The following is a 26,680-nucleotide window of genomic DNA, read 5'->3' on the forward strand; positions in this document are numbered from 1 at the left end:
AATGTTTATAAATACTTAAAGAGTGGGTGTCAGGAGGATGGGGCCAGGCTCTTTTCAGTGGTGCCCGGGGACAGGACAAGAGGTAATGGTCACAAATTTGAGCATAGGAAGTTCCACCTAAATATGAGGAGGAACTTCTTTACTTTGAGGGTGGCAGAGCACTGGAACAGGCTGCCCAGAGAGACGGTGGAGTCTCCAACTCTGGAGACATTCAAAACCTGCCTGGACTCGTTCCTGTGCAACCTGCTCTAGGTGACCCTGCTCCGGCAGGGGGGTTGGACTAGATGATCTCCAGAGGTCCCTTCCAACTCTATGGTTCTATGATTCTATGAAACACTCCACAGACAGTAGGTACCTTTAATGACAGAAATCCAGCAAGAAAACCAGTAATTCTTATTGTGGTGTACAACAAAAAACATTGTGTATAGCAACTCCTATTTTCTGGAGGCCTTATATAGCACCAGCATTTATTCTGTGGAGTCATGCCCTCCAATGTTTTTATTGTAATGTACACCACCCATTGTTTGAATATTGTGTGTGACCATTTTGCGCTCAAATTTGGAACTGACATTCACCCAGTTTGAAGTATCAGGCCTGAGCTTTACTTAAACAAACACACTCAAATGCAGCATATCACTGGCAAAACATACCACCAACCAACACGGGCAACATTAAGTAGTAAAAGGGGCTACAATAGAGAGCTCCAGCCTTGCAAGCAAATGGGCTTGCTACTGAGCCAAAGAGATTTATCTGAACAAACTAAAGAAAAAAAAATGCTTGTAAGATTAAGTGTATGCAGGCTTGTGTATTTCATGCTAACATAAGAAAGACTCACAAAGCACAGGACTGTCAAATGCTGTCTAAAAATGTATTGGCATGAATTTGGGATGGCCACATTACTCACAGACGGTGGCTGCTGGAAGCTGCTCAACTCTTTGAAATGTTAAAAGTAGGCTCAGCCGACAGAGACAGGCATGCAGCATGCAGGGGAAGTCAACGTTGCATGATAAACATAGCAATCACATATTCATACAAATAACAGCTGTAGATGATCTAAACATAGCTTTGGTAGGACAGGAGCACACTTGTAAGGAAATAGTTATTCCAGAAAAATATCACTATAGAAAGATCAATTTAAAAAGCGTACATCAAAAGTACCCTTATCTGTCGCTAACACTTTCTTTTCCTCTTTCCGATCACAGGAGCCATCCCCTCCCTGGAAGGCAATGAAAAGCATTTGCTTTGTGCCCGGAGCAAGGGGCTCTTGTTAAGCCCCCACCTCTGGGTGCAGCAGATGCTCTTCTGTAACCAGCTGCATTAATAGTAGGTGCCACAGGTGCCAGCCTTCTTCACTCTTATTTAATAGCCAAGGATTTCTACATTCCCAAGGAACTGTTATGGCAAGGCTCCCAGTGAGGCCATTTCCCTCACTGGCTTCAACAAACTATTCCGGTGGGCATCTATTTAATTTGCCGCAGGGGACCCAGGCCTTTGATTAAATATGTATGGCTGTAGGCTTCAGGCCTTGCTGGGGACACAGCATCTTCCCCTCTAAAGGAAACGACACTTTCCTGTGACATGAGAGCAGGAAACCTCTGCCTCTCTTCAGAATGGCCCAAACCATACACCCAGTTAAAATCAAGGATAAACCTTTGCTACTGCTAAGTTTTATTACAACAGAGCTCAGCAGAAATACTACTGGACTTATTTAGTAAGTTGATTTTAAGGCTCATTTTACTTATTCAGCGGGACCTACAAATTACTTGTCTCTTGACTTCTTCGGAGACATTAAAAGATCTCTGTCGGTTCTTTATGGATAATTATGACATTAAGGCCATGCCATGTTACTGTATTCTGCCATTAAACCATTAGTCATATCCTGTGATGGGAATTTACACTAAACGAGAAACTAATGGCACACGGTCTGCTTCTCCTTTGAGCAAATGAGAAGCCCGACCATGTGCTTCACAGGCAGTAAGGACACAGGGCTGCTCCCAGGGACCCTGCCGAGAGCCCACCCTCCCAGCCCACCACCAGCACCAGGAGGCCAAAGAGAAGGCAACAGGCAGGAGACACTTGCAGCTAAGTGATACTCAGCCCTCAGCTGCCTCTAAAAATGGTAAAGCCTTAATTTAAAAATATGTGATCGCTTTTAATTCACATTTTCAAATGAGTTAGGCATATGTGGTGCAAGTAGAATATGTATTAATGAGTTTTATCTCACTAGCAAGCTATTACACCTACCCTCAGTGTCTGTCTTACAGTCTGACAAATTATTTCTTCAGCAGAAAAGCCATTGTTTCTCACCTCATCAATTACTAGAAAAAATGTTTACATGTGCCCATCTATTTTCATACAGCTCAGTTGTCAGTTTTAATTAGGTTCTAATTCTTTCCATCACTAGTAATTCTTATCTATTTATCCACGTGCAGCAAGTGGGAAGTTGTTTTAGAACCCATAAAGTATTCGCTGTTGTAATTAATATTGTGAATGTGTATTTTTCTTTACTGGTTTGCAGATCTCCCAGTGGGTTTCCTCCCTGCCTGTGTCGTGTTTCCCGACCTAATGGGATTTATTTGTCACATGTGCTGCCACTGTTTTTTCATATTTGCTTTCACAAATCTGTTGTGCTTGGACAGCTTCAGAAGCAACAATTATAACTAACTTTTCAATGCCATTCTCATCAATGATAAATGTGAATTGCCATATGTCACCTTTATTATGGATTATTTATACACAGGGAAAACTTACTAGTATTTGAATTACTGATCTCCTTGAGGGAAAGCTAGTGGTGCTTTGGGATGATTACAAAATGTTGTTCTGTAATCATCAAAATGTTCTACAAAATTGCTGGTTTGTAATTTGTTTTTCATTCTTGCTAGTTGTGGTCTCTTCAAAATAGGAGACTGACAATGGGAACATCTAGATTTTATATCTGGCTGTCCACACCCCTTAGTACCAATCATGCAACTGTCCTCATAGATTTTCATGGTGCTACTGGATGACTTATGAGATGGAAACCTAATCTCTGTATTGTCTTTGCAGACTGGACAAAAGCATGGAGTATTTTGAAAGAAAAAGAACATACATATAAGACTGCACACATCAGGCCTGACAAGACAATGGCCAAAGTTCATGCTGACTCTAACGGTAGTTTCCCTCAAGTAAGTAAGCAGGTGCTTACTTTTAAACTATGTCTTGAGGAGCTGAGGATTTGATTTTTATATTTGTAAAGTACTACATCGACATTTTAGGGAACTCTGGAAATTGTGACACAGACCTATGGCACAACAATCTGTAAATAAAATAAAACAGAGACAGAGGACACTGAAAATCACCTAATATAGCATTAGTGCTTTTCTTGTAGAGTAATCCACAAATAAAATTTGGAAGAAACAAAACAAACCAGAAAGACAAGAGAAGAGAAAATAGCCAAGGCAATACTAAATAAGTATCATGCAGGGATAATGAAAGAACTTGCTGACAGAAATAAAGAATACAAATGAGATGGAAAAGTAGAACATTAAGTATCATCTACGTTTTAAAACCACCAGACTTACTCTACGTGGCAGTAGCCATAAGAGAATGTGCAAATGTGCAATGAAATGTATGAATTATTTTCAAATGTGGACAAGATACACGGTTTTCTGCCAGTCTCTGCATGTTCAGCTACATGGAGATACATCTGGAAAAGATGCTGCATATTTTTTACAGAAAGACAGCATTTGGTAGTCTCTGGTTTTGTTTTTTTTTTTAATTCGATAGCTCATTCTAAGCATAGACCTCTTATTTTATCTCTTCTCAATTATTTTGTCATTTTCTCCTCTCCCCATGCCAGGCACAGAGCTCACAAATCACACTGTGAAACTAAGCTGTGTGCTAATGCTAATGTCAAAATATGGCAGCTGTAAGTAATGGTTAGTTAATTTAAAGAGGCACAGAGTTTCAGCTTTTAAAACTCTTAGAAAAAAAAGTATCTCCCAGATTCACACTGAAGTGCCTAAACAGAGGTGAAGAGGTAATTTCATATCACATTAAAAGTCTGACTTTGAAAATCAGAGAGTCACAACTTCAAAGCTTTATCTGCAAAGGATCACCTGCCCTTCCCAGTGGCCAAATCCTTCTGCTGTGATAAAGATGCCACTACCACCATGCAGGCAGAAAGCTGGGTGACAGAGCCCAGTTTTCATAAGGTGCTTGGACAGTAAGAAGCATAAATTGCCACCATTCAGATGCACGGTGCGTTGGCATTGCTCAGCACTTCCACCCTTCCTTCCCTCTATTTTCTTTAAACTGTAAACCTTGAAATTCTGGTCTTGGTGGTTTAATCTTGGGCTGGCAGCTATGGACTGTGTTGGCAGGACAAGCTAAAGGTTCATACTCATCCTTTCAGCTTTAAAGTATCCCAGCCACCCATGACAAGGGGGCTGGAACTAGATGATCTTTAAGGTCCCTTCCAACTCTAATCATTCTATGATTCTCTGATCTGAAAATCTACCTTTACATTTTTGCTAGAAATAAAGTCTTTCAGTTGTGTCATGCCGCTGATGTTAAGCATGCAAGGAAATTGACCCACTGTTCTGTACGGTTTCCTGTTTTATTTTCAGTTGCTAGAGGGAACATTAAAAGCTGGTTTCCAGCTCCAAGGAAAATGTAGATACAAAATATAGGGGAAGGCTGGCCCATGTTTTTCTCTTTGCATAGCAAATATAAATATTCCCCAGATGTAAATACCCCAGGCACCAAACAGAACCAGATGCACTTAGGACTGTGACTGGTGAGAAAGTTACTTTATGTGACCTCTTCACATAAAACAGCTAAAATTAATATTATGAAATTTCCATGACATTGTAGCAGCCCGGACATGAAGGCTGTTCTATTTCTAAAATCCTCAACATCTTAATATTTTTATAATCACTTGCCCAAAAAGATCACTTGCCCTATGGCATAAGTGGGAAAAGTAAGATTGTAAAAAATTCATTACGCTAGTGTAAAAGGTATTCTTCAATAAAAATATTATTTTTCTAAATTATTTATACTGGCAACAGATATAGCATAAGTCACCCCCTGTAACCATCTACGTAAACTTTCTGTGATTTTTTTTTTGTTAAAAATGGGAGTATACCAATTTAAGAAGCATGACTGCCAAGAAAAGTTAATAGAAAAGCCATAAAGAAACCAATTCCTGTAATTATTGCTTTCCTAGCTTTTCATGTTCTCTTTCAGAACAACTTCAGATATTAAGGGGATTACTACTCAAAAGATTTACTTAAGGCATTATCCAGTAAGAATATCTCAATGGAAGAAATACAACAAAAGCTGTGAGTAAGGAAGCCTCAGGCTGAACATTTGTACCAGATTCTTGGGGATTCATTGGCAATTTCTTTATTTTAGAGGGAAGATCTGATGATTTTCCTTACTCATAAAAATTGCCTAGAATATTTTGGAAAGTCAGCTATGATCACAATATTGTAACTAATAAATTAGACTTGTGGGGAAAATATCCCTTATTCCTAATTTACAGGGTCACAGAGAGTAGGTCCTGCATCCTGCTAGCAAATCTACAGAAAAACGTGTAATCCAGATGTGAAGGATTTTGGATATACCTGTACATCACAGCATCGCACATGGAGCTGTGTGGGAATCTGGAGCAAGCTGCTGCACGCATAAGACTGTGAGGCAAACCACAAAAATATCGCCAGCTCCTGAAGGAAGGGCAGGTATGGTCTTCACAGCAGTACACTCAAACTAGTAACTCTGACCTCTCAGCATGGCAAACTGGCTCAAATACAGTTCTTCCATGGCGTGTATGTGTTGCATCCAGTTCTGGAGTTACTCTATGTCAGCTACGTTGGGTTTTTCTAGATCATTGTACAGGGGACAAACTGGCATCCAACTTGGACAGAGGCACCTACACGCAAAAATGTGATCCCGAAAAAACTATTTCTTTTCATTTCTGTGTGGCTCAGTTTTCACCACTGGTGTTCTTTAGCAAGTTTTGTGCTTCTGGACACAAATACACCTCCCACCATGCTGCTCAGCACTAATGGCATTCTTATGCCCAATTGATCCAGAAAATAAGCCTGCCTTACTTATCTCCTCAGGGGAGTTTATTTGTTAGGCTTTTCTGGAAGGCTAGCAGAACAAACTTTATGGAAAATGTAGGAATGGTTAGCACTTTCTTTTAAAACATAAATAGAAGAAACACCTCCACCAAATTTTTCTGCAATAGTGCAATGATTGGAAGACTCTCTCAGGATAAGGGGAAAAAGGACTCTTCTGCATAAAGGAATTTAAATCCACATCTTTCACCTTTGTGGGAAGGAACTGTGACTCCTGCAGTTCCAGCAAGCCACACTTAGAAATCACTGATCCTAATACATTATTGGACTCAAGTGTGCTGTCTTGTGACTGTGTCTGGTCTCTAGGAAATATTACTGAGCTGTATTTGTTGTTCTCACTTATGTATTTGTGCAAAATACGGTTTACACTTGACTGTTATAAATAGTAATATACTTACACAGGTGCATAGAAAGTTTAACCTCCCTTGCCATCAGCAGAAAGATTTTACTGAAAGCAGGTAAATGACCTGTTTATCCCCAGAGGAAGCACTGAGTTTGTCATTATGTTTTGCCTTCCTATTGCATAAAGGGTTGCTTCAGAGTCAGCTAGCTGCTGACTTCCCGCTGAGCCTACACTGTCACAGAAGGGCACTCCAAAGGCATTTTTATAGAGCAAAGACTAACCCATGGCAGGCAAGATGCAAGAGAACTGGATCCCAGCATCAGAGGGCTGTGGCAATTGTTTTGGAAATTATTTTGGCTTAATTGCCTACTCGCTACATGGGAAAGACAAATCACCTTGAAGCCTAGCTAGAATGGCATGTAGTTACAACATGTTTAGTTGTTCCATTTCTTATACCTCTCTCCAGAACTAGTTACTGATTTTTTATTATTTTTAATCTTAAAATTTTAGTATAATAAATAATTTTATTTTTGACTAAAAGCTAGTTAGAGCAAAGACAGCTTTCAGGATGGCTGACAAACCTTAAGCAGCCATCTCCTCGGTAAATCCTTCAGTGTATGTCAGCCTGTTCTTGCAGTCCCAAGCACCCCAGTTGTCTCCTCTAGCTTGTAAAATTGAGTCTGCTTACTGGAAAAAACAAACTCCAGGTAGGAGATTAGTCCCCCACTATCAACGTTAATCGGAACCCACTCAGCAGGCAGTAGGGTAATAAGGAGATGGCATGAGATTCAAGGGACCTCCTTAGATTTATGACAATCCCGTCATCCAGCAGGCATTAAAGAACTCTAATGTAATCCCAGTTCTTCCTGTAGAATTTAGGATTCATGAGGTGGGAAAAGGACAGAGGGAGATCTTAGTGATTATGTATTCACTTGGCAGAGGAAGACATGAATTCCTGCTCCAAGGACTGTTTATGCATTTTAACCAATGACAGTCTCAATGAAAAACCCAAGTACAGAAACAAATTACATCTGATCACTTCTACAGATATTTATCACCGATAGTCATCATCAATCTTAGTCAGCAAACACTACACTGACACCACGTTTACTTGTTTGGCATGCAAAAGGACAAACCATCAAGGATGCTGCAACACGCAGAAAATTCCTGCTAACTCAGTTCAAACACAGTAATTAACAGAATTAATCAATTTCAACTGAATGAGATCAAAGAAATCTCCCATCAGTTGACTGTTTAGAATAACTCAAGGAAGATTAATTTCTATCCCAGTGTTCTCTTGATCCCAATAGGTTGTTGATGACAGAAGAGTAGAAAGCAAGCTTTTTATCATCAATCACTTTCATTATTACTTGAATACCCGCTGTGTAAAAGGATCCACACATTCCTCTATTTTTAGACAAGAAAGCAACCCGTCAATAACTGCTGAACTACTAGCCATTCCAAATGACCACTTAGGGAAGAACATACGCATGATAGCTGCTGTGTGGAATATTTAACAGAAAGCTATATATGGAAAAACACAGCTTATATTTAAAGTATCACACCCAGCCATGATTCTCTTAAAGCAAATAACATGAAAGCTGTATATAACAGTTACTGATGAACTAACAGCAATGCATCCGTAAATATACCACTTGCACATTTTAGATATGCATACATCTATATTATCTACACATACTATATTTATACATTAGCTATAAGCTCTAATTATTACTATAATATTAAAAAAATATATTAGTATATCGTAAGCAGTTTATAATAATGAAATAAATATCAGCAGTTTAATGAACTTGTTTATACACTCCTATAATGCAACAAAGATAGACCTATCACTTAGCTGAACAGACTACTGGCACTGAAATCTGTGACTTTCTGACCTACAGCATGGGACTCGCTATCTTACCATAAGTGTTCCCTAAGGCCTCTTACTACAGACATACTGACATACAAGATGCTGCCATAGTAAAGTCTGTAACTTTATGTTCCTTAGACTCATACTCATTTAATGCTGCAGAATGTATAATGTCAAGCTGGAGGCCGGAGGGTCACCAGTTTGTGAAAGGAATTACATGGTCTAGCTGCCTGCAATAACGGAGGACAGGGGTAGGTGACATGGTCTTTCTTCCAGACCAGATTCACATCTCGTCAGTTACTGTGTATGGATGCGATCTCATTGATTTAGATGATTACACCGCCGTAAAATAAAGTCAGCCGTGCTTCACTAGTCATCTCTTGTGATTTCACCTCGGTTCTTACAGGCTTTGGGCTTAGTCAACGCAGTGATTTAAGAGTCACCATGTTCTGCACTGATGCACCTAGCTTTAGTTAAACACTGCAGATGCAGATCAAAGTTAGAGCCTGAGTTCCCTATATAACATATGGGGAAAGTCACCCACGAGCGGAACTCGTAACAGTCTTCCAGGGACTGTTATTAACTAGCCACTGGGCAACACTACAGAAAAAGAATTGTACTAAACCCTGTCAAGGTCTGGGATTTAAGTCTCTCAAGGGAGGATCTGTCCGCACTTCAGATTCCAGATGTTGTTTGGGTGGGCTTTTTAAAGTACTTGACAAGGATGGAGTAAAAAGTGGGAAGGGAGGGAGGAAAATGAGAGAACAAAGAGCTAAAAGGCACCACTCCGTGCAACTCAGTAGCTGAAATATCTACCTGGGAGACAGGAGAGAAGATCTGGGCTCACATCTTCTACCTCCCTGTGAATGCTTTAACCAGCAAGCCTTTGGGTGGAGTATTCTTAATCCCCCAAAATTTAGCTGCCGATGAATTCGGTAATAAAGCATTTACTATTGGCACCCATGTCCTAACAAGCCAAAACTGAACTTCTATTCTATTTTTACACATACCTTATTCAAGTAAATTCCCATCAACTTCAAAGGAAGCCTAAAAACTTACAGGCATTCAGTTCTCACATTTCTGTGGCTATGTATATATTTATGTTCCCGTGCATGCCTTGGCATGCCCCAGGGTCCCGCTCCACAGAGCGTTCAGACCAACGCCTGGCTACAACGTGCCACGGCTCATGCTCAGGCTCTGGGCTTGAGCTTTCGTTGGCATGGGAACGGGGTTTGAGAGGTGCAGGGACAAGGGAATGGTGCACGCCTGGGTCTTGGCCCAGTACAGCAGTGGCATTCAGCCTTGCATCGGTCCTGAGCCCAGGGAAATGAGAAGGACTCCCACATACCATGACACAGAAGTAGCCTACCTGCTGAAGAAGTTTCCATGGGTGTTCAGCAGAGCGCAGCTCTCAGAAAATACTAACTGCAGGAAAGCACGAAAGGCAAACACTAAAAAAAAGTGTATCTGAAAAAAAGTGTGCAGAGCTTGGTTTTGGGTACAGTGGAACTATGATAGAAACACACTTACCCATCATATTCAAAATCAGCATATGAACCAAGCCAAAACACAGTCACCTGTTACTTTAGAATGGAGGGCATGCCAATTATTCAAAGTGGCTTATTCCTTTAGTCCTCACCGTAAATTTTCTCTCTAGTACAGACTGCTAAGTCTAGCTAGGTAAGATCATGGAATCATTCAATCATAGAATCTTCATGGTTAGAAAGAACCTTTGAGATCATCGAGTCCAACCATACACACACCGAAAAAAACCCTACAATCTCTGTCACCAGAGCATGCCCTGAAGTGCCACATCTACACATTTCTTAAATACCTCTAGGGATGGTGACTCAACCACCTCCCTGGGCAGGCTGTTCCAGTGCCTGACCACTCTTTCAGGAAAGTAATTCTTCCTAATATCTAATCTAAACCTCCCCTGCCGCAGCTTCAGACCATTTCCTCTGGTGCTGTCATTATTCACCTGGGGGAAGAGGCCAACACCCACCTCTCTCCAACCTCCTTTCAGGTAGTTGTAGAGGACAGTGAGGTCTCCCCTCAGCCTCCTCTTCTCCAAGCTAAATATGCCCAGCTCCCTCAGCCTCTCCTCATATGACCTGGTCTCCAGACCCCTCACCAGCCTGGTAGCTCTCCTCTGGACACGCTCCAGAACTTCAATGTCCCTCTTGTACAGAGGGGCCCAGAACTGAACACAGTACTCGAGGTGAGGCCTCACCAGTGCTGAGTACAGACGCACAATCACTTCCCTACTGTGTATTGGGAAGATGTGTTTATTGGCCTCATTACAATAGCACATATATATATGTATATATATGTTAAACATTGTGAAGTGCTCTTTATTTAATTAATTCTTAGAGGTGGAAAAGTGCTGTTATGTCCATTTTTATCAAAGGGACCTAGAAAATAGTAACTTGACAGCATTGCATAGGGAGTTCCCTGTGGACAAGAAATTTTTAACAGGTTGCAGTTTAGCTCTTTGTGTTCTCAGTTGTAAATGTGCACTGAGAGGACTGGGCCATTTTCCTCCTTTGTAACGGACATTTGTTTCTAAAATCTGCAAAACATATAATGGATATAATGATCACGGATAGAAAGTTTCTTTAATCATGTACATGTGTTTAGCAACTTCTGATCTTTGTTCTACATTTTCCTTAGTGTTCTAACTGTAATGACTATTTTAATTTTCTTTTTTCTTTGTGAAACTTGCCTTGCAATTTTTTCTTTGCTGTCTATATCTTAATGTAGTTTGGGGTTTTTTTTAATCTGTTTTTCTTTCTACTTCCAAGTGCTTCTGGCCTTCTAGTTTATACATATTCCCTGTGAGATGAAGTACCACACACATTTCCGGCTTCTGTTTCTCTCAATAATAAGTAAAATTCTATGTTTCCAAGAGACTGCTTTGCAATTACATTTAGTTTGTATACAGCTATTACAGAACTGAGTTTGTCACTGCACAACCTAGGCTTTTTCATTTGCATTCAAATTGACGTAAGATTTCATATTGACATGGGTATCAATATCCAATTTATAAGCAACGACAATTCCATTCATGTGCAAGGGGGCATTTCAGTCATCTGGAATAGCTCTCTGAGCAATTTCCACAGAACAGTCTTCTTCACTGTGCAGAATACTTATACTTAATTTCCTTTTAGGTACAGCTTCCCACAGATAGTTTTGTTTCTTGCCAAAATAGTAGCTCTATCGAAGGCTAGGCATTTAGTTCCCCATTTTTTCCTTCAGGTGTAAACTTTCACATTACTTCTTGCGAAGTCACTCCACGTGAGAATTGGATTGTTGAAGTTTTGGGTTTTTTTACTTTGTCAGTCTGTTGGGGTTTTTGAATAAGACTTGTTTGTCAGCCCAATCTGCTGTGCCATCACCTCTTTTCTTTCTAAAACTTGCATTCTCATACAAGAGTGTTCTGCGGCCTGGCAAACTAACACAGCTGCTTCTAAATGTAAGTCAGAATCTCATACGATGTTTCACTCTCAGTTTTGGTCTCTCTACCTCAGTCTGATCTCAAAATTAGGATCCTATAAACAGGGAAAAAAGCATGGGTTTTTTAAAAAATATTAAGTAAATTTCTCTTTTGGGTATTTCACATGCAATTAATCCTCTCAGAATTTCATTCTTTCAAAGAGCGTGACTCTTGATTTTTTTTAGTGCAAACTGGCAATTAGACTGCTCTTCTTTAGTTCTAGGTTATTAAATAATATCCACTGCCTCTGGCCTGAGGTTACTGGAAAAAAAGAATAGCTAGCTTTTGCCCACCGTTCTCTTTAGAAACTTTTCTTTTTGAAGAGACAAAATTCTCCTTTAATAACTCTGCCTGATGCTTTTCTTGAGCACCCCACAGTCCTTAGCTGTTATTCCAGATCCTTCATCAATGCCTCACATTTTCTTCTACCTTTCTGACACTGAACACGTTTCATTTTCTGTCTTTTCTTCAGATATCCTAGAGTGCTCTTGGTGGTAATTAATGCAAGCGTCCTGGTTGGATCTTGTAACTGTGAGGTATCTTTCTAATTGTAACAGGTAAACTGACAAATACATCTCAGGTATGTGTAACACTGGAACTTGTGAGGGAGGGAAGTTGATGCTTCTCTTCTTCCTCTTGCTGTTGATCTGTTCTGGTCCAAAGCAATACATTGCACAGCGAATGTTACACTTCTGTCCAAGACTATTCAGGGTCCAATTATCCTTAAACACTTGCTTTGACCTGAGCCTAAAATAAGCTTTGTGGTTATAGGAAGGAGATTCTTACGAGCAGTAGGTCTCCTGCAAGTGAATGGGGAGAGTTAGCACTTTTCTGATAGGAAGCCAAAGTGGCCAGCCACCAAACATCACACATTTGGGGTACTGATTCTTTCAGACCCATCTACAAACAGCATTACCCATATGGGCCATTCTGGTTCCTGATGCTGGTGGTATCACTGTATGAATACAAAGAACTGCCACATAATAAGCTGGGCCCTTCTCATCTGTTTTAACCAAATTGATTAGAAGTCCTGTTAAATCCACCATCTTGTTTATACTGATTATTTTTGCTAGTATCAAGAATACATAGGAGGTAGAGTTTGGCCAGCAAGTGCTATCTGAGTGCTGCATGCCAACCCATGGGCTCCAGTGAAACATCAGTGGGAAAAGTGCACTTAGTTCTTGTCATTGGTGCTCTACAAAAATTAACCCAAAGAGAAGCAGAAAAGACTTCTATATGGATTGTGTCGGAGGAAACTGGAAGAGCTCGGCTCACTTTTATTCTGGCAAAATGATGGCTGAGAAGACATCTGATTACTCTGTGTAGATCAATCAAAAAGACTTTTTTGAGCTAAGGGACCATGTTGACACAAAACCAAAACCATTCTGTGGATAAATTTTGGCTGAAAATCACAAAAAGCATGAGAAGAGCCAGCTTGTGGGACAAACTCTCAATAGGGAGTATGAGAACAAAAACTTAACGTTGTAAAATAGAGGCTGCTCAATTTATAATAAAGATTTATCTGACATGCTGCCTGCAAAAACAGGAGTTTGGTCTAAAAGGCTCATCATAGAGATGGTCAATCATCCTGACCCCATAAGCCACATTTCCCAGTCTTCAGAGAGCCACATAGACTTCAGAGAGCTGTAGGGAGAGTGGATAGTACAGCAAGTCCCAGGTCTTTTACTGTTCCCTCGGGGATTTGGGCTGGATGGCCTCTGCATCCCAGACAAATTCATGCCCATTGGCTCATGTCCCCCAGCAGCCTCCAAACCCGTGCAACCCACTGCCACATGACGGCTGTAACCCCAGCATGAGAGTTCATTTGGCATGCAGCTCCAAAACCTTGAGACCTTAAGCCCAAACCCTTTCAGTCACACAGACTGAGATGTAACATTCTTCCAACCCACAGCTCTCAGGTACTAGATGGTTCCTTCTCCAGACTACGGAGAAGAAAAATCATCTGGAAGAATGTCTTTTAGAGTAAGATTTTTTTAAGAACTTGTTCTCTGATCTCCTCTATTTTTAGCAACAGTAGCACTAAGAACCATAGGGAAAATCAAACATTTTTATGCTAAGTTATCATCATCAGGGTGAAACACTGTACTGATAACTTGAGAAGATTTGAGATTTAAGAGGCAATAACGATGTCCTGGACTGCATGTTCTACCAAAGCCAAAACACTTGCAGCAAGTAAGTGTCAAAGCCAAGGATAAGTGCCGTTTATTAATAGAAAATGAAGCTATTGCTGAGTTAAGAAGCAGCCTCAAGTTACTAATATAATTAAAAATTGTGATTAAATATTAAGATGAATGGAAAAATTTAAATCGTGAGTGTCAAAATGCCAAGTAAATAATTTAAAGACAGGTTTAAAAAGCAATGGGAACACCCTTTGTCTGCTTTTTCTACCTGTTCATATTACTAACCCTTTTTTACCCTTTCTAATATAATCCTCACATTCTTCTCTGATATTTGCATAGGTTAGCAAGGTTACTTTCCCCTACAATATACTTCTGTTCATAATATGTGTTTGGAAATGGCAAAAGAGGTTGTGCTTGTTCCCATGTGAAATAGAAAAAATGTCATAGTGAATAAGAGGACAACCCTTTCTGGGGCAATCACAGGGAACAAAATATGTGTTTGTGGATAGAGCTAGGAAAATGAATCAGAAGGCTGGGCATGGGCTGACTGTGGGTTATTCAGTTATCTAAATGTTTTCTTTTCAGTGTTTTTCCATCTCTGTTTTCTCTGCCATTAAGTTATTCTTCTTACTTTGGGTAAATAAAAACCTTTCCTTGTTTCATCTAAAGGGCGTCAGAGGCTGATATGACTTATTTGCTGCTGAGGAGGAGCTAAGCCGCCAGGCGATTGCTGAAGCTAAAGAAGGCAGCGTGTGCACGGACTGCACAGGCAGTCAGAAGCTGGATCTTCCCACACATGTGAATGCCCTCTTCCACATGCTGTGAGAATGAAAACTTTTTAAAACTTTGTAGAACTTTGGGGTTTGTTTTTTGTTAAGAACTAAGTAAAAAACCCTTACACATCCCGCAAAAGCAACTAGATTGTCGCTCAGGACCCTCGCATGGAATATGGAAGAGTCAAGAGACAGTATTAATCTGCTTGATTCAGCACCTTAACTGGCCTGGCAGTATCAAGTAGTTGGATTATTGTGACTATGGTGGAGCTGAAATGCAGGTTCCCATGGGAAGTTTCAGTTAGACCGGTGCTTTCCTGTGAGCAAAGGTTTTTTTCTTGAAGAACTGGCTTCTGTCATCAAAGACATTTCATTACACCTCAGAAGAATTTCTCACCATCTCCAATACATGGTAGAAAAGAATAACAACACAGCCTTGTCCCCGCTATGCCAGATGTGCATTCTTGCTGTCTAGTTCTGTCTGCCACCAGCCTGGATGTCGTGCATCCTTATTACTATATGCTAACTCTGCAGTGATGCAAAGAGACACCCAAAGCTAGAGCACAGGGTATAATTACATCCATACACAAAAGCCATGCGTGGCTAAGGCACTATGCAGTGTTGAATAATGCCAGTAAAAGCAAAGTTCCCACCCCATCATTTTTCCCATAGATTGTGGGAAACAGAGCTCTACTGCACACATTAATGTGAGTTTAAAATGAAAAGTGCACAATGCCCAATGGATCAGTGAATACATTTTTGAGAAGCCAACACAAAGGTTCCCAGACAAATGCCTACCTAATTGGAGAATTTCCAAAGGATGGTTAGGAGTTCAGTAGAGAAGACAGTGGACTTTCCCCATTCTGAAGTCTGAGGACTGCCAACCTGGGCCAGGAATCACCTTCTGCTTAAGAGCTGATGATTTTCTGTTTAGAGATCCATTACAGAGTCTGTCTTACAGCACACTCTCAAGTCATGCAGCTGGAGGCATCCACAGTTCTGCCATCACTGTCCTGTTACAGTCCTGTCTCACCATAGCTTTACACGTACTTGAGTTTTTTGCGAAGAAGCTCTTCTGCACCCACAGCTAAAACCAGGATTTCTGCAGTTTTTGTTATAGTTTACTAGAAATCCCAAATACTTTTGCAAAGCCTGTTGATAAATCAGTTTCCTGGATATAGCTCCATTTTTATTTTCTGTCATCATGTAATGACAGGACATTTTATATCCACCAGTTTTCAATTTGATCTTTTAAGCCACCCTACTCCATAGCTTTGCACTTGTGTTAAGCATGCTTGCATTGTGAATATGTTGTTCTCTTCGTGTTGTTTACATTCTCTTGCACAGGTGCTCAGTTCTCTATGGAAGCAATAGCATCTGGAACTTATAGAAAACTTCTATACAGAATTTCATTCCTCATCTGGATGCCTTCTTTTTACCACACAATAGCAGTCTGGGTGAGCTGTTCATGGTGGTGTCCCCCTTCTGCTGGATACTTACTTCAGCTGAATAGAAACATGAAGTGGTTTCTTGAATTTAAGTATCCCAGCCTCCTTACAGTCTGTATGAGGGCAAGATTAATGGAATGAAGCATATAAATGGCCAAAAATTTATATTTCGCAAGGTCAGTAACATATGGTTTATTCTCTCTCTGAGGATTTTAGTTATGCAAAAACAATTTTTCCTCCTTATATTCATAAAGGAAAGGCTTTTCAGATGCAATTTTTTTATATATATTGTACATTTTTAAAGAATACCAGAAATATACCATTGCTACCAATTCCTTGTTCATTAAATTAATCTTTTCTTACCCTTGGTTAAAAGGCACAGGTTATATATTAGCTTCTTTGGGATTTTTTAATGTCAGGTTGCGTTTATGTAGCAAGAGAACCAAGACTCTTGCAGCAACTCTAAGTAGCTAAAGAGAAGATTCCCAGAACACCTGTTATACAGGTAAATGGCAACACAGTTCACGTGCAGCACCCAGGAAATGTGGAAGAAAAACTGTCTAGTTAAGTATCTGCAGTAAAATGTAGGTTTCACTGAGTTTAATTATTGATTTCAACGGAGTTTTAAACTTAACTTTACTTTTGTATCATACACTTTGGTAAAGGCAAGAATTCTGTCCCACCTTGAAGAGGACAACTACTGTTACTTTCTACTTTGGTTCACAGGCTGGGAGCTGGCCATTTCTCAGTAAGTCACAGAACCACCATAAAGCCGTTGCTGTAACATTATGTGACAATTGCCACAGTCTCAAAAAGGACTCAACTCCAAGTGGCACATACAAAGAACAAGGAAGGCTGTAGTGCGCAGCATCTTTGCATAGAGTGTCTTGCCTCTCTATGTTTGCTGACGGTATAAGAAGAGATAAGCGTGGCCCAGAAGACAGATGGAAAAGTACACCTCATATTCTGAAATACCAACTAGAGTGGGGCTCAGCTACGTCAGCAGAGCTCTTCAGTATGGACCTTCTCTGCCATCTTCCTGCAACTGTTCTGTTCATAGGAAACTGCATTCCTGAGGTCATCAAATCCAAGCAGCAGTGACTCATACATTAATAGGATTTTATTTTCAGTCTCCTACAGTTTATTCTTTACATGGGTTTTCCAAATTAAAGCAAAAGTATGATGATGCCTGTCACGTTTCATCATGTTATTTCCGCATATACATCATCAGCAGGGGCTATACATCTTTCCATTTCAGTCCCAGACCAGATTATATCTGCAACTGTGTTTTTTATACTCTTCTTGACTAATGGTTTTCAAAATTCCTTAAAATAATTACAGTAACATTTGAAAGTAGTTGATGTCTCATCTGAAGCTCCTCAACATTCTAAAAAAGGCCTCAGGAGAACTTTAGAAACCTTTTCCTGGATGAATTGGTAGTGGATGTCATTTCAGTATTTGATTTGTTTCTTTGCAATAGCCGAGGTTATACTGGAGGTAGCACACCTTTAAAAACAGTATATAATACAATTTCATTCTGATTTTCAAAATGTTCTGCTCACCTCCAATGTTTGATTTCTTTCTGCCTGGACTTCTTTGGAAACAAATGCTTATTTGAGTGAGAGATCAGACTACGTACACCAGGCTCAACCAGCAACATGTGCACATTACAGATGAACTCTGCTGATCTGCTTCCCTTTCTGCAGGAGAGATGGACAGAAGTAGTTTGGGCAGCACTGGTACTGTAATAGTCAAATACAGACTCTTATTTGAATGCGTAACCATGTGTTCAAGGCCCTGTGTTCTCCATGTAAGAAGAACAGTGGAGCTTAAGGCAGAGCTCTTTGGTATATGTGTTGGTTAGCATGCATGGCCAGCAGCTGCCATGGCCTCATTGATTTACACCACGAGAGTACTCCAAAAAGGGGGTGAAGAGTCAAGTCTCAGAGCTGTTGAGGCTGCACAACCTCAAGCCATGTGTTTATAGATGGGGATATGATCTGAACTCTTGTCTTCCATGTGACAAAGATCACCTGCACAACCTCTACTACAGCCTCTGTATCCCTCCCACCACTTCTGATATGGTGGTAACATCTCTGATGCTATTCCTCGTCAACCAGGGAATGGGGGCAGACAAGGCTTTGAAGGGATCCTGCAACAACCTCTTAAGAGTCCTTTGGAGGTAAAGTTACGAGTCTGAGAAAACAGAGCACAGTGTCAGCAGTGTCTTTGGCATTCTACTAATTTTCCTATGTGTACATAAGCGCACAAAATACACTAAGTTGTTTTGTGAGCAAATATAAAGCAAATGGTAGGTGGGAAAATTGAAAGATCTATTTGAGGGAATAATGGCAATATTAGCAAGATCATTATGTAGGCATGTCTCCCACTGAGGAGTTTTTCTTTTGTACACGGGTTTTTGTGAAGAGTGGAAAAAAATGAAAGAGGTATTGCATGCAGCAGAGAAGATCCAAACAAATGCCCTTACCTCAACTAAACAAGAACCCAGCACACATCTAAAGGCAAGTCAATGGGAATTTTACCTTATTCATCAGTGCTACAGTCCCAGGTGCCCTTAATGATGATGTTCTTTGTTTTATAAATCGTAGTGCAATCCACAAATTGTTTATCTCTGGTCATATAACGTGGTTTCTATTAAAATGTAAGTTATGTAATTTTATCAGTTTGCAAGAAATTTGACCTTTCACTTGCCTTTATTACCTACCAACGCATTTTTAGACAGTGATACGTTTCTGGTTTGGCACATGATGAAAATGAAAACAGAACAACAAAACAGCAGGCATTTCTCAGCGACATAAAGGATAATAAAACTGGAGATTCCGTGATTACTGTGCAACTTGGTGAGTTTTCAAATGAACATTTCAGCAACCATCACTCCATCACTCAAGTGACTGTTAAGAAAGACTTTTTCTTCTGGTATTAACAGACGCTCCATTTATAATACGATACAGCATATATTACTCCAAATCTTTGAGGGAGAGAACGAGTCAAAATCATTTTTCTCCTAAATAAACTACCCATAACATTTTTAGTACAAACATATGAAAGTAAAATAATTTTTTTCACCTTTGGTGCCAGGTTGGGTCCATGTTAAATACAGAAATAAGCAACATATTTTGTCTTAGAGCACAGGGTTGGCAGGGTTTCTTCTATTTGTCAATCAATTCTGAACGGATTATTATGCCTGTATAGAATCCCACTATTTTATATATGGGGACTAATATACTTATCAGGTAGCAGGAAAAAGTGAGGTTATGAGCTCCCTTACATTGCTTTCTAGTTGATCTATCGGTGTCCAAGATACTGTTCCAGTACAACAGCTCCTGAAACTACTAACTCATTTTGTGGAAAAAATGTTATTTTCTGGGCTTCTCTTCCCACCACACATCATCAATAAAAAGCACTATATTATAATCTTAATCCTGATTCCAAAGTAAATAAAATAGTTTCCTAATTAATTTTATGTATTTTGACTCACTTGATTTCACCATCAAGCTTTTAAACAAGTGACTATTCTAACTTGTAAGGAGTCTGAGAAACAGACCAAAAAAAATCCAGATCAAAAGAGACCTTAGGATATATTTGGGGCTTTTAAATTGGTTTATATGCAGAATCAACATTAAAAAGAAGTGATAGCTTTTTTGTTACACATAACCAGCAACAGGCATTCTTCATCTAACACAGGTCAGGTTAATATTTAAATAACTAATATGGGATATACTGGTCTCCCTGTGCATTCTCTGAAGTAAGACACTGTAGGCAACACTAGAAGCCTTTAATTTGACCCAAAAATCAAACTTTTAGTTTTTATTGACCATCGTTTTAGTGCCCTATAATTAATTTCAAGGAATCACAATTCTTTTGTCTACTAATTCCGACAACTATCCTGCAGTAATGAAAACAACCTCTCATTATTCATGATAGTTAATTTTTAGCATATTTCAGATACTTTTATTCATTCAGAGAAAAAGTGATGTTCGTGGATCTATAAATGTATTAAATCGTTTGTTTAAAATCAAAACAGTATCTTTAAAATATCTCCATTTTTACCCAAAACAGGCAGAGCACATGAAGCAACCCCCTATGCAGGCACCTCTCGTATTCAGTCCTTCCCGCAGTGGAGCGTTACCAGCCCTGTAGCCTCACACTTGTACAAACCCCTACATAGACAATGCATTTCTAGAAGGCAGTTGCTCGTCTGCTGGAAGCAGACTTTCAAGGTAGACTTTTGTCATTGTTGTGTGTTTGTAAAATTTCATATGCCAGAATCAAAGATCAAAGTTAAAACTAGAAAGCTGCCTTAAAGTGCTACTTTGTGGCCCCTGGCCACATGCAAAGTTATCTGCTCCAAAAGAACTATTCATCCGTTGCAAGAATGAAGCTCTGCAGTTTTAGCTTCAATTTAAGAAAGAAGAGGCACTCCATCCAGCTCAATATTTACTATGCAGCCTAGATAAGGGAGAAAATGCCTTCCTATTAACTTAGGCATTAGTTAAAGCATTGTAGATATTATGGAGCAAAGAAACAATGTTGTTTTTCTTTTTAAAAACATACCCATTCTCTTTCAACTTTTTTAAACTAGAACTTTGCAAAGTTTGATGCTTCAAGCTCACTAGTTGGCAATTCGATGTTTTTGCTGTTTCATGTGGGTTCATGCATCCCAAGTTTTGTTTTTAATTTCATATTTTTCTGAAATAAATGTAGTTGTTAAAATGGATTATAGGCTGGCAAAGGAATTTTGCTTTTATGCCTAAGAGCATGTCTTTATAGATCTGAGAGTGCAGATTCTTGCAGAATGTGTGTGAAGCATATTTTAGAGAGCAATTTTTAAAATCTTTCTCAATATTTCATAACATAGAACACGACTCTTTTTAAAAAATAAAATAAAAAATACCAATTGCTTAGTTCAGTGTCCCTGCAATGCAATGGATTTATTTCAAGACTTAAAAGACATAGTCTTCCTTTTGGAGTGCTGATTTTACTGAAGTTTAAGAAAGTAAAAACCTTACTGTTAATGCTGCTCTGTAAATTATCGGTGTTTCAGCAAAAGGATTAAAGTGACCATCCAGAACTCAATCTGTCACAATTGTCTCTTATTTTACTGAAGTGGGGTTGCTTTAGTCTAAGCACAGAAAGGACTTCAATTCTTTGAAACATACAGGGATGGAAAGCTGCAGGCCTGTACTGAGGTCAGTTTGATCTAGTTTGATAGAGGCGAGAGTTAAAAAGCTCTCTGCAGAAAGCTCTATCGCCAGGCACCCTCCTTCTGACAACGGGGTCTCTCTTGCCTGGATTAATAGTTGGTTCTTTTCTCTTCTTCCCCAGTCCATACAGGCTGAACACTAAATGTCACAGCCTCGTCGCTGACGGCTCTCAGCCACTCAGCTTCCCTTGGTCCCACCACTAGAACCCCTTGCTTTGACACTGCATACTTGCACAGCTGCAGAGCATTTCATCTATGATAGTTACAGTAATTTACAGAGAACATAGCATCTATTTAATCTACTAAGTGCTAAACAGTGACCAAAGAAAGCTGATCTCCATCTCCTTCCAAAACACTAGGAACAGAAGCTGAACACTGAAGACAGGCTAATGTTCTGCAACTTTTGCCACTGATTTTGATTTAGGAGACTGCTATTGCAACAATGCTTCAGGAAGCCAAAACTCAAAGTGATGTCTATTTTCACTCAGTGCTTATTCAGAAAAATCACACTGGACTCTTTTGCCCAAACATTTTGGATTGTTTGTGTTGATGGCAACCAGAACCTGCCCAAACTTTATGGGTTCGATTAGTCAAAGTGTGCAGACAGAGCAGTTATGACATGAATTTTTAGATCCTGGCCTAGACTCCTGGGGATGTGAAAGAGGAGGTAGAAAACCCCCCCCAGTGCACTTGTGCTAGACCACTGTGGAATCCTGGACTACAGGATAATACATTTCATGTTAACCTGCATTTTATCTTTACAGGAAACTGCATAAATAAAATCATCCCTCTTGCAGCCCACTCCGACCTCTCTTTACAAAGATGTGCTCTCTTTGAGTAACTCAAAAATCATGCATGGACAACTCTATGCATTTACTGTAATGTTTCATTTAGTGAGTATTGTCTCAAAACATGAAATTGCTAAAAAGTGGCCACAAGTAATTTAAATCATGCATTTTTTTCCTCTCCACCAGTCAAAAATGAAGAAGGATGTAATAAATAAAACAGTGGAAGGAGGCCAAAAAGGTATTTGTCTTCATGTTATTTTGTGGTTTACCGCATCATACTGAAGATCTCAGCATTATACTGTGTTGAATGTTATATGAATTTGCCTGCCAGCATAGAGCAGTTCCCTTCTCTTCCAGAAGTGGATGTAGGAAATAAATCCTCTCTTTTAATTACAGATTAATTAAGATGGGAAGTGGTTATACGTACAAGAAAATTAAACTACCATCTTCTTTATCTATGTCAATCAATCACGTTAAAATAAAAGTATGAAAAATCTACTTAATCTCAACATGATGCTTCTCAACTTCTCAAACATGCTTTGTCATACTGCTTATCTTTTTGACTTCATACTTTAAAGCTATTAGGAATTAATTTCCATCTATTTTTTTGCTCTATCTTTTTCAAACCTCATTATCTTCTCCCAGACAATTTTCAGCTTTACCCTATTTCTGCACTTGGTACCCTTCCAAATTTAAAATCTTGACCACAGTAGAATTCTCACCAACGGCCAGGACAAACAGAAACCATACATATTAAGCATACATAAATTTAAATAATCTCTGCAAACTGAGTCCTTACAGCTGTAGTGGGCTGACAAATGCCTGGCTGTATTTATTGATGCAGCTCCTTAACTAATCTAGAAAACTAGAAAGTTTGAAGAGCAATGGAATAATGGAACAGAGGCCACAAGAATAAAACATCATCCATTTGGCTGCAGCATGATCTAGTATATTCCAAAAATATTTACAAGACAAACAGTTAGTCAAATAATGAATGCCAGTTCCGGGACAGCCTTCTACTTTTTCTCCTCTGCATTCAAACATAATACCTATTTCTAAGGCATTTAGAAATACCAGAAATATTTAATCTTTTCCACTCACCTCAGCTTCTCCAGTACCCTCAGAGAAAGAAGTTTGTGCTGTTTGTGGTATTAGGCTGTTTATGATTTTTTCCTTATTTCTGCTCTTAGTTCACCTTTCTCATTTTAGATTATGGCTTTTCTGGCAATACCTGTCTTGCAAATACTGAAACACCGTCAATAACCCTAAAGATGTACAGATTAAATGTCTATTAGACACAACCTTCAAGGCAGAACACTTGATCTTGATGGCTTGTTTGCAGTATGTTTTGTTTTTCATATGAAAGGGGAGGGTTGTGCTACAGCCTATGGCCAATATTTACCTGGTGCACCAACTCTCTTTTGAGATGTACTCTAATGTACCCTTCAGATTTAATGCCACAGATAGATGCAGAAAAGGATTGTGTCCTACTGATCCAAGTCCCTACATGAAACTTCCATTTCAGAGAGGGCAGAGTTGCTACTTCCTTTCCTTTTCTTTTGAAAAGTACTTTTTGTTTTTAAATTTTAAGTTGGTGTAATTTCACCCAATAGACAGTAAATAACTGAAGTTATATTCACACGTTCTATAAAATGCAGATTGCATAATATAGTATGATGGCTCTGTTCCATTATGCTTCATTACTAGGTTGAAAATTACTGACACTGTACATTTTTCTCTTTAGTATTCTATCATTTTAAATTATGACTGCACTGTAGGTTGCTCTATGTAGTAAATAATCTAAAAACATTTCCTGCCTGGCACCCTACTAACAGCGAGCAACACCTTACTTCCCAGGTGGTCCTGCGGCCTTACTTAAATTCTAGTTAAGTAATTACATTCTGCCTGCCTGAGGTCTCCTTTAGAGTTTGCAAATGTATTCTTCATTTGTCATGAGTTTGTAGTGGTGCTGCAGGCTATGGAACAGCTGCACTTGGGTGCTACAGCAGTCTTGGAACCTCAGTATAACTTACCTCAGCTGTTTTCCTTACTCTTTAGAATCACGGGATAAAAATCGATAAAAAATAACTTGGTCATGGCGATGGTGGTGTTTGTTTTCAGTATTTAAAAATAAATGCTTGAGTTCATCAGCTTCCTAAAGATTCCTAAGTAGTCTTCCTAACTACTCATTCTTCAGCTTTAATGCTAATGGTTGACAGGTTATCTATCTAAAGCCTCTGCCATTGCTTCAGAAAGCAACGTTAAATTAATTCTAGTGAAAAGCATGTAGTCACTGATAATCTGAGAGACCAGAGAAGGAAAGAAAGTAAAACAAGGAGAAATCACCGTAGGCTGGGCTTTTTAATCAGTAATTCCAGCCTGAACATTCACATCCATGGTGCACACCTTAAAGCAGTAAAAGGAGTATAAGATAGAGGATTCAATTAATTCAAAGAAAAGTGGTCATTCAATAAAAAGTGTTAAGTATCTGGAGGGCATCATTTCAGCATAATTAAGCATTCAAAATGAAGATAAATTCTAATTCACTTTCAGAAATACTGAACAGTAGACAGTAATCCAAAGGAGACACGGAACTCTGCAAATAACAATTCCATCAAAGAATAGTTCCCTTACATGGCGCTAAAGGTTCCATTATGAAGGTGATAAATTGTTTATCCCCAGTCCCACACAATTACTCAAGATTATGTTTACCCTTATGCTTAGTGAGGGCTACAGACAACCAAGCAGGAGAATATTTCTGCTCACAAACAAAAAACACTCATACATCACATGGGAAGGAAGTAGACATTTTCTAAAGTTTTTGGTTTTGTTTTTGTTTTTTTTAAAAAAGGACAAAAAAACACCCACAAACCCACCAAAAAATACACAAAAGCAAAGGAAATATTGTGAACCCAGAACAGCTCTTTTGTGGTGGCTCAAAAGACTCATCTCTAATTCAGAAACCTACAGTACAAGTCCCTAGCCTGATAGAGATCTGCAAATAGATATTCATCTTTCATGCGGTCTAAGCACTAGAGACTTCTCTCACAGATTTTGGCTAGGATTTTCCTTAGGGCCTGAGAAAACTTTCCAGTCAAAACTTACATTCCTGCTGATAATTCCCAAATAAAAACACAAGAACCTCCAATATCTGATTACAGTAGGGACTACTCACACTAATATGCTTAAGTGAAAGCATGTTTTGAGTGTTTTTTTTTTTATAAAGCTCAGTCTATTCAACAGTTTCTTCATCTCCAAATTAATAATCACATTGTTATATGTAAATAAATATGCATGGTATTTAAGTGATATTTGTGATCAGATCAAAGTTAAGGATATCTCCAACTCCCCAAATAAGCATTCTCAGTAGTAACATACTGAATAACTGATGCAATTTGCCTAAACCGTGCCATTTAGATATAGCAAATCTTCAGTATATACGCAAGTGTTGCATCTAAACAGACCGCACTACAAAATCAACATTTCAAAAAAAAGGCCATTAACTAAAATAAGACACCTTTATTTAGAATGGATACATATGTCATTGAGACATTTTCCCCAAATTAATTACTAAACAACTAATCTAATTCTACGTTCTAGTCCACCACCTCAAGTTATGGAAACTGATTAAAAAGTGTGATGTTTAACTAAATTAAGTATTTGTCTATAGTAGTGGTACTTACAGTAAAAATTATGTCTTGCTTGTGGGTTCCTCATTTGGTGATGTAATATTCAGAAGTCACCATGCTTTTGTTCTAAGATAAAGCATGTCCTATATCGCTGTCTTTAAGGAGTCTTCTGAACAAGTCATTTCGTCATAACATATTCTCTTCCGAAGTACACGTATGTTCTCTCTCTGTATTTCCTGTCCAAAATACTCAATGTACACATAAAAGTAAACTAGTGAGTTACTAATTATGATACATGGCATTTATATCATCTTTTATGTCTTCATAGTATTTTACAAAGGGCAGCTAATTAAACAGCTTAGGAAGCACTTAGAAACCTGAACCAAAATTACCCGGAGTCCCTTAAAAGATTGAATAATTGTATCTCAAATGTTCCAGAAGGTTCCACAGCTTCTTTACTATAAATGAATAGATGGAAATCAGCGTTCCCATTAATTCTTCCTTTCTTAAGCATCATTCACGTGAAACATGCATATGCAGCATGCAGTCTAATTGCTGCTGAAAGATCCCCAGTATGTTTTAGAGAGTCAGGTGTGCCTCAGAGTATACAATTTGCTCCATTGTTTAGAGAAAGGAGACTTATATTGCTACCATTTCTTTTTTAATTTGTGATTTTTCTAAGTAGCAGTCACAAAACAGGCTTTTAAGCATCTTTTCTCAACTGTATCAATAGTTATTGATTAGGACAAGGGAGAAAGGAATAATAAAATCTTTACAGGATTTGATTTGATTTTCTGTATTTTTTTGTAGAAATTTAATTCTATATCTCTCCGCATCCACTCT

General features: G+C 39.0%; 1 protein-coding gene across 1 annotated transcript in view; it reads right to left on the minus strand.

Moving 5' to 3' along the window:
- The window catches only part of KCNK2 (potassium two pore domain channel subfamily K member 2), a 108,557-nt gene extending 82,479 nt beyond the window's left edge, over positions 1–26,078 (minus strand). Inside the window, exon 1 of the mRNA XM_074579446.1 lies at positions 25,892–26,078. Coding sequence (XP_074435547.1) covers positions 25,892–25,925 — 34 coding nt within the window. The 5' untranslated portion in view covers positions 25,926–26,078. The remainder of the gene's footprint in view (positions 1–25,891) is intronic.
- Between the last annotated feature and the right edge of the window lie 602 nt (positions 26,079–26,680).

Source organism: Larus michahellis, chromosome 3 (assembly GCF_964199755.1).
Source record: "Larus michahellis chromosome 3, bLarMic1.1, whole genome shotgun sequence".
Taxonomy (NCBI): Eukaryota; Metazoa; Chordata; class Aves; order Charadriiformes; family Laridae; genus Larus; species Larus michahellis.